This window comes from Anopheles bellator, chromosome 1, assembly GCF_943735745.2.
Source record: "Anopheles bellator chromosome 1, idAnoBellAS_SP24_06.2, whole genome shotgun sequence".
NCBI classification, from domain to species: Eukaryota; Metazoa; Arthropoda; class Insecta; order Diptera; family Culicidae; genus Anopheles; species Anopheles bellator.
In genome coordinates, this window is record NC_071285.1 from 1,032,566 (window position 1) to 1,042,238 (window position 9,673).

General features: G+C 49.4%; 1 protein-coding gene across 1 annotated transcript in view; it reads right to left on the minus strand.

The window, feature by feature from the left end:
- Positions 1–7,144, minus strand: part of LOC131206460 (frizzled-like) — a 129,282-nt gene extending 122,138 nt beyond the window's left edge. The window contains exon 1 of the mRNA XM_058199013.1: positions 6,407–7,144. Within this exon, the coding sequence (XP_058054996.1) occupies positions 6,407–7,144 (738 nt within the window). The remainder of the gene's footprint in view (positions 1–6,406) is intronic.
- Positions 7,145–9,673: the final 2,529 nt, after the last annotated feature.

Genomic DNA, 9,673 nt, shown 5'->3' on the forward strand with positions numbered 1-9,673 from the left:
AACAGGAACACATCATTTCAACCTCCCAACTGTTCTGTTGGTCCGTTCCGTTCCATCCGGTTATAGATATCCGCAGTGTAGCAGCAAAAAGGACGCCTAAGCGGCCAGTGCAACAAAAAGGGCCGTTTCAAAGGACACGTCCTTTTTTCTGGGGGGAAAAACTCCGGGGGTCCGGAGGTGCTGGCTCCTGTAGGTCGATAATTGGTTTCTGGTCTCGGCGTGGCGTCGTGGCGGCATCTAATTGATTGTTGCTAGCCGGCGACTAGTTTTTGGGCCCATTTTTTCTGTTATGAACGCGTCCAGTTTTGGTGCCAAGCCAGATGCTCCGTTGGACGATATAAACTTGATGTTGTAGATGAACCCCTGATGTCGGATGTCCGGAGCGAAGCGTATTAAAATTAACGATTCTTTGGAGCATCCACGGTAAAGGTGCTCATTGGAAAAGGTCAAGGCAGTATACTACATGGTTTAAGAACTACCGGACCGTGAATAAATGTTGATAAACGAATAAACAATTCAAATAGCTTTAAAATTCGTTTGAAGTATGATAGAAAAATTGAGTTAAATTGAGCATTGTCAAATCATTCTCTTTAGCACAATGTTTAATGATGGTGTACCCGAAACTCACTGGCTCGTTGGCACCACGTAGCACAGAGCAGGACCGCCAGGTTTGCGGCCTCCAATGGCGTGGAATTTTCATCATCCTGTCGAGCGCTCTCGAAAGTTTTCATACTTCCTCTCGAGCGTCCGCTTAACTCCTTCACGACGAGCGGTGGCTGCGCAGAGCTGATAACAATGCTGCAAGAGTTTAGATCATATCGTAAGTGTTCATCCGGTCCCAGATAACAGGGTCCAGGGCCCCCGGGAGTGCACATTGATGGGAGCTAAACTCTGAAAAGCATCCCCAAAATCGTGCCTGTTATCTGACCACCGCAGCGAAGAAAAAAAGCCTGACTCCCGTTGTCGCCCGGAACGATGGCATTTACAACCGAGTACACAAAGAGACCACCATCTGGGTGAGGGTGAAGTCACGAGAAGTTACTGAACGACGTAGCGGACGACGTTGAGCTATGGCCTGGATCCTTTCCCTTCAGCTCCCTCCACAGCGCCAGGGCAGGCGACGTGCCAAGGAATGGCGCCGAGCTGAAGCACATTTTCTAAAAGGACAACCCCAAAACGTGACCATATTACAAAAATGTTATCTCCCCACTCTCTCTCTCCGCGTCGTCCCGTTCTGTCTCTCTCTCTAGTGTTTCTTATTTTGCGACTGTGAGAAACGAAAACACGACACGCTACAAACGAAAACAGGGAACGACGACGTTAAGGGAGGCATCTTCACGAACCAGGGCTTGGGGTTTTCGTGCCTTCAAAACGGCTCCAAAAAGCGCTTCACGCACTGTTGGCGCTCTTTGGCGGAACAAACTCGTCTTGACGCTGATAACTTAACATGGAAATTGGATTGCCGATCGGTGGCGAGTCGGCTCCCACTCGGTGCCTCTCTAATTAGCTTATGTTTGAGAAACAACATTACATGATATTTCTGACACAAGCACGAAAGCAGTTCGAAGGAAATATTGTTGTTCGAGCAAACGCCGACACCGACAGAATACTGGAATAGCCGTGGCCGAAACCCAGCACGGTGAGCCACGGATGATGATAAATTGTAACATTTCACGTTGGCAATACGACCGAGGAGACGCGCAGTAGAACCTCGCAAACGTGGCCCGGACGAGGGCAAAAACTCTTTGATTTCCCCATTTAATTCAGTTTACAGTCACACAAAACGGAGATTGGAAAATGTAAACGGTACTCCCACAGCATTTATCATATTTGCCAACCTGCTCCACCGACCGACCGGCCGGCCGGCCGGCTCGAATGTCCTCTGCGATCACGAAAATCTGTTTATCGCCAGTCAAACCGAATCTTTATGCGATGTTCGTGATCGAATTTGCTATTCAAATGATTCCGATTCCGATGCCCTCCGCCGATCGCTGACAGGCGTTCGGACCTCGGTTTGATTCGATTAGAATTTCGGGGTCACTACCGAGGCACGGAGTGTGCACGATTTCGCAACACATCTTCCAGGCGCGTGAATGTCCATTATTTGGATTAGTTTTGGAATAAACAAATATTTGGTCCTGGACCTTGGGTCACGTTTTCGAGAGTGCAACGGAGCGACATTCAAACAGGCTCGTCCAGAGCCGATTCGAACCACTGACATCTGATTGGAATTTATGTGGAATGCTTTCGATAAAGCCCCCTTTTTCGAGCGATAACATTGGTTCACAATCAGAACGTATCACAATGTTGTCCGCTTTATCCTAATTGGAGCGCTTTCAGGGCGTAGTAACATTGGCCAGTGTAGCACACAGAGCCCCACCACAGGACCACAAAAAGTTCCAACTCTCAAATAAAGTCCCATCTTCTTACCCGTCCCGGGGGCACAACAATAACGGTCCTGCAGGACACGAAAAGCGGCAGAAAAATGACAAATAGACAAACACACGTCCGCACGTATCTAATTGTCAGGATTGCGGCATTCCTGTCACCGGCAGCTGCAATGTCCTTTATAGGCTACTTTCGGCCTGGGGCGCCAAACGTAACAATCATCACCACGGTGTTCCGTGGCTCGCCTATCGCGGCTCCATCATCCTCAGAGAGTGGATCCATCATTCGAATCGAGATGGGCCACAGAAAAGGCCTCAGGACACCGACGGACCGAGAGGACCGAGAGACTTCGTTAGATAGTGCGCGCCCGAGCGAAGGTCCTGGCCACGACGACGACCGGCAGACACTCCGCCCGGACGGGAGCGTGGAAAAAAAAAAAGCGAGCTCATCAAGCAGAGAAGCCGAGCCGGCATCGACCACGAACGGGTCGCAACAGTAAATATGCGCCCCACAGGCGAGAACGGGCGATAAGCACGAAACGGACGATTAGTGTTGAGCAGCGTTGTTACGCCGGCCGGAAGTGGCCACGTAAACGACGTTAAGTAAACAAAAATAAAAAGTATACAGCGCGGCCAAAGAAAGAACAGCCATTTCGGAACGTGGAAAGGAAAATGGTTTTCCCGCGCGGAAGGAAAAACTCTACCCAGGAATGGCGTTGCCACGTCCCGCACAAAGCATTCACTTAGAGCCTCACGGGCGGCGGCGGCGGCGGCCGTTGATTCATCAACTTCCGGCACAAATACACAGAGAAACAAAGAGGTTTGGCCAGTGAAAAGCACGAACCCCACCATTCGGTCAACATTGACTACTCCTGCCAAGATGTTCGGAAAGAAAGTGCCTCCGTCGAGCAAAAGGACCCCAGAAGGAGGTCAAGCACCGTGTCAAGTGTTTAATAAAAATTATCAAAGCAAACGACGGCCCGCTCCGAGTTCCGAGTTTCGTCGTACGAAACCTCCAAAATCAAGCGGCTTTTGGGCCAACGACTCATGATTTATGGGACCACCCGGCCGTTGAACAGGACGCGGGGCGAAAAGAAATCTGATTTCCGGGCCCCCGTGAAAAGCCCGTAGCCACTTCCTAAATTTATTTGCTGACGACGCTGACTTGCCCAGATCTTCCGGGTGAACTCTCCGGAAGAACGCTGATTTGCTTCTCACCAGGACCACGCCGTCGATAGCGCGTCACAGTCGGCTTTCTTTAATTGATTTTTTGGGCCACGCGGTGACGATAGTATCAGCGGAACTTTTGCGCCATAAATCGAACCCGATAAAAGTCGGTAGATCGATGATTGTGACAGCCCCAACAAAAGATGTCGATTGTCATTTTTGGAAGTTTCTTATTCCTCCAGTTTCCGAAATCGCTGACTTGAGAAACTCGGGTGAATATTGAAATAATCTTTTAAGATGATATTAGAATAACTCAAAACCAATGTCGAATGAACGTCCGAGCAACAGATAGCTTTATTGCGCTGCTCTCTGCACAGTAGGACATCCGCGGAAAGTGCTTCCTCCAGGTGCTCCCAGGATAATAGTGTCGCAGCTCAATTTTCGGCCAACAATTGAAACGCATTACGGCAGCATATAAACCCATTACACCTAAATCGGGCCGCCGCCCGTAACGACGTCACATTCATCGACATTGCCAACTATGTAAAGTGGGAACCGTACTCAGCCCTGTACACCATCGAAACGACGGCGGCAAGTGCAAAACGGGACCCCATCGAGCGCCCATCGAGTGAGTCGAAAAGAAAGTTTTTCCATTTCCCAGACCCTCTCTCTCTCTCTCTGTCTCTCTCCCGATGAAAAACAGTCATTCGCCGTGAATGCGCAATCACGAGCCCAGTCCGGGATCCCATCCTGTTGGCATCCTGTCCCGGAGCGTTGCGGATGGTCGGCTATCAAGAACAGGTCAGTGCGGAATGGTTGGACGACGACCACGACCGCGACAAAAAAGGCGGGAAAATGGGAAATGTAAAATTGGAAGCCGGGCGCCGAGAGGTGGCCAGAGAGCATTAACCATTATGCCAGTGAAGAGTAGATAACTATCCTCGTAGCTTATCCTCCTTCCATCCTCGAGGCGCGACGGGCGAACGATGCACGACGACATAACAGTCACTTTTATTACGACTTTAGAAAAGCAATCGAACGGAGCTCCGTAGCTCTTCGATCCGAGTCCTTCCGCGGGGCTGGAAGGATGGTGGGCCGTCTTGTTGCACCACCACAAGGCAGGCACACATACAGAGACCGAGAACGGTACCGAATTAACAAGCTCCCGCCAGGACGACGGCTCTAGCAACAAGCTAGCTGCAGCAACGATACTTGGGTGTCCCTGCCGGTTCTGGTCCGGACCAAAGATCCCTCCACAGGACCTTCCGAGTGCTCGTGGTGGTGTAGATGTAATTGAAAAACTTTGCCAACACGCGTGTGGACGAGCGCGCGTCAGATGGCGACAGCGGTAACAGATTTTTCCCGGGGGTTTCCCGCACTTTCCGACACCTTTCGCCGTCCCTGGCGACGAAGCAGAGGAAGCTATCATCGATGGGAGCCGACCGGGCCCGGACCCGGGACTTCGCTTCATTGCATTACGGGCTCATTCACAAGCTCTTTACATGCCACGCTCGTCGCCGTCGCCCGCAAAGGACATCTTCGGGGCGCTTTAACAGGCCCCACAACAAGGATCGGCGCGAACGCCAAGTGTTTGCGCATTTGCCCCAACTGTACAACTTCACCGAATATGTTCCTTAATCAGAATTTTATATGCGTTCTTTATTTTATCTCTTGCGCTTTCTTCTCCGGCGGACAATCTTCTGGGACGGCCCTGTCCCGATTCCCCGGCTGCTGATTGAAAGAACTTGATTTTTATCTAAAAGTTCTTCCACCACTTCGATGGCCCTCGCAAAAAGTTGGTCCGCGGACGAAGGACGTGCGGACAAAAAAAAGAACACTCTACATCCTTGGCCACCTGAGCCATTCTTGCTTCAACCGAAATCCGCACGCTCCGAGAGATTGTGCCGCGTAGAAGCCAGAAAAATGGGACAGATAACGAAGAGTCGCCTAGCGTCAGCGACGCCAAAAGGTGGCAGAAATAAATTACGGAACGCAAGAAAGAGTTCAACTCAATTTCCGGCAACTCCGGCGGGAGACCCCGCCAAGGTGGTCGTGCCAATGCCTGGCTTCTGTGCGATGAGTGGTTCGCGACCGGCCGGCTCCTTTGGGGGGCGGCCACAAAAACTAGCCAGAAACTTAATTAACCCGAAATCAGTGCCATCATTAGACGGATGGCTGAGTGTTGCCACTTGGCTCCGCTTTTTTGTCCCGTCGGAGTCGGACTGTTTTCCACGAGCCAGCGATTTTGGGTGGGTGTGGAATAGTCCACCAAACCACCAATTATTAGGAAAATGTCTATCCTGAGCCGGCAAGACTAGCTTGGCTCGTTAGGATCCTGTCCACGAAGCACGAAGAGACTTCTTTGAGCACTATGTTCAGCAGAGCCCAAAAGCATCTCCGACGTAGACCCTAATCAAATTGCTCCCCATCTGGTCATACTTGAAGGATGCATCTAATAAATGCATCATGCATCAGAGAACAGGTCAGTACGAATCTGCATCCAGGAGACCCCCCCAGGTAATAGGCTTATAGTCTTAAAAAAGCTCTCAATCACTGTGTCGGACGATACGGACAATAGTTGTGGAGAGTTTCCAGTGGATTTCTTGTTTACGTTTCGGAACGGATGGCCGTAATGGGATTTGGCATCGTCCCGGAGCCAACTTATTGGATTAGGTATCACCGAACGTCAGTTGGCTTGCATCCGGACACATCACTTGTGGAGCTTGGACCTCTCTGTTGAGGAAATGAGGGGGATTACCAGATGGGTTTAACTTTTAACAATTTATTCCGTGACGGCAACCTGACCCCGAATGCAATTCGTCCTTAATCAAAGAAATCCTCGATTGGCTTACCTTGCCGCCGACGGTCAGCTGGTAGCCCATCAGCGTCGGAGCCTTCAGCTGCACCGGGCAGATGAATCCCAAATCCCGGTGATGCGTGATCCCGATGAGCCCCCCGTTGCCACTGACTCCGGCGCCCGGGCCGCTCTTCCGGTTGACCACCTTCGTCACCATTTTGGTCGTGTGCTGCGGAGACCCGGGCGGGGCCAGGGCCGGGCTGGTGGTCGTCTCGGTGGACTTGTTCTGCGACACACACAGCTCCTGGCCACCGTCCTCCGGGAACTTGGAGCACTCGAAGCTTTCGGGCCACTGGAAGTTGAACGTCCGCATGATGCCCTCGCAGGCCCGGGCACTCTCGCAGAGGCTCCGGCAGGGCGGGATCGGGTAGCTGAGGATCGTGCAGACCGGCGCGTACAGCAGGCACAGGAAGAACTTGAGGTCCGGGCTGCAGTCGATCTTGACCAGCGGCACAAACTGGTGCACCTCGAGGGCGGCCTCCTCCTGCTTCGTGTGGCCCACCAGGTTCGGCATGATCGTGCTGTTGTACTGGACATTGGTGCAGAACGGGATCGTGATCGGTTCGCAGCGATTGTGATGCTGGAAGTCCTCCGCCCCGACACTGGCCTCCGTGTCGTGGGCCACGATCGTCTTCTGCTGCTGCTGCTGCTGGATGCCGAACGCCGCCAGGATGCACCCGGCCAGCGTCAGCATCCGCACGATCGGATGCCTTTGGCCCGCACTTTGCCCCATTTTACGTTCCGGAAGTGCGTTGTCTAACCTCACTTTTTTCGCACTTTGCCGGATGTTGGCCTCTTTCCCTCTTCCTTGTGGCCTTCTTCCTTTTCCGCTCGACAGGTGCCCAAAACCGGCAACAGAGCCGGCAACAGAACCGGCAACAGAACGCGCGGGAGCGGGAGAGGCTGCTCGCTCTATCTCATTCCCACTGTACACTTCACCAACACAAACACGGCCGGCTTTGCAATTTTGCACGTAAAACGCAGCTTGCTTCTCGCTTTGCCCCTTTTGTGGCGCGTTTCGTTCAACGCCGATAATAACAACAACAATAAAAATGCGTCGAAAAAAGAGGACGCCTCACGCACACCACCACCGCAGCAGAACGCAACTTCCCTCTCTTTCTCTCGCTCGCCTTATCCTTTTCACTCTTGCACTTTCACCCTCGAAACCACCGCACGCACAACACCACGCACACAGCCAGCGATGGCGCGGAATTCTTCCGATTTTCACACCTTTCTTTCGACTAAATGGCGGCACCGAAGGTTGCAAAAAGCAATGGTTGAAAGCAAAGGTTGCTGCGAATCCGCTGCTCACTATCTCGCTGTCGGTAGCATTCCTTCACCGCTGATAGCATCTTATCAGGCCGCGACTGAGAAGAACGCGAACAGGAATTCGAAACCAATCCCGAACCGAAAACACGTGAATTCGACGACGTCCGAGCCCGGCAAAAGTTGGAAATTTTTTGAAAAAAAGTCAGCAGCAGTTGCTGCGCGAGTTTCCAACCCAACTTTGGACCTTCGAACCTGACGACGGACCTGACCAGCGCACAGTGGGGAATTTGTATGAGAAAGACGGACATATTTTTGTTTAGGAAGAATATAAGGGCTTTTTTCGACGTTTTTTACTTTGCATGAGTTTCGATTAAATTCAACTTTCTGTGTGCAATACGCGCGCTCAAGTACATTAAATAAGCTTTTTTCGTTATTTTAAGGTTTTTAAACGCCTTAAGTATGCAATCTGCATTACACCAAAAAATTAAAAGCACTATCGAAGAAGCAAATATCGAATTTCTGCTACAAATCGAATGCCTTGTGAGTTTAAAAAAGGATTTGAAATGATTAAGGAGCTTTACCCACTCCGTTTGTGGGATTTTTGAAGCAAGTAGTTATTACCTTCCGAAGTATCCAACCTATGAACTATTATTTGAACGTTTGATAGGATACTTATTAGTCCATGTCTTCATCCAACCTTAAATCGATATTATCTACTTCGTTAAATACATGATCAATCGCGATATCGTCACTAATGTGTTCCTCCATGATTAAAAATTCTTTTACTTTATCTGGAAAACTAAGTTTATCGTTTTTTCGCTGCCTATTACCCCCATGACATAGAACTAATTGTAGGGTCACTGCTATGTATTGCCCGAATGAACGTGTCTTTTAAATTATTCTCTCGAGAAGATTTTCTTGCGTGGTTTACCCTATCTTGTCAAAAACAATTATGCCATGTTTCCAAAGCTTCTTCTCCCAGGCAACCTAATGGTACAGGGGTTGAATTTAATTCCCCAGCATGAGTCAAAACATGACAATTGTCTAAACTTTAATTGTCATGGCTTGTCTGGGCAGAACACCGCGAAACATTTTTTTGCTGCATTACCAAAGTTGAAAAACTGTATTTTTTCTTAGTTTTCTGTACTAATTCCTGATAAAAATGTACTTGCAATACAATACTTGCAATAATGAAAGGCTGAAAATTCGGATTTGCCATAGATAACTTATCTATTTTAGGCTAATATGACTGAAACCTCAATTTTCGAAATAGATTTATGACCGCCTTATGCCCATAGTGAGACCCGAACACGGCTCGATTCAATCTACGAAAATCCCGAGAGAGAAACTTTTCTCTTCCTCTCTCTGCGTTCCCGGTCCCTGGTTTGCGCTTGAAGGTTCGCAAACCTGGCATTTTGCGTTGAATTCTGCTCTCGCTTTCTCGTTGTATGCGTGCATCCGAGCGAGAGAATGAGAGGGTGTGTGTTGTAAACAACCGCGCTCACGAACACCTAAACGCCCCATCGTTCGCCAGGCGAACAGTGCTGCCAGCTTTTCTGTTGTTAAAATGTTCAAAAAATATCAACATGTTTAAAGAATAGGTAAGCAATAGATTCTTGAGTGATTTGGACAATTCCTTTGTACATTCGGAGGAAGGATTACTTTTCGGTATTCCAGCGGTTTTAGAACGCATTACTCAATACATGTCGCAATTTTTTTTTATGAAATATGTGTTTGATAGCTACTATCATTACGCATCTAACGCAGCATAACTTTTTTTGGTAAAGTGTAAAAAACACCTTTTGTCAAGTTTTGTTCATGGTAAATTGTTTTTGCTGTATTCACCAGATGTTGCTCTTTCGTACTAGTATTCGGACTCCCTGAAAGATGGGAGAAAATGGCAGCTAACGACGGACAATACATTGCAACAGATATTTTAGACCCTGTTTCTAAGATTAATTATACGATGATAACATGACAATAATGCACCGGT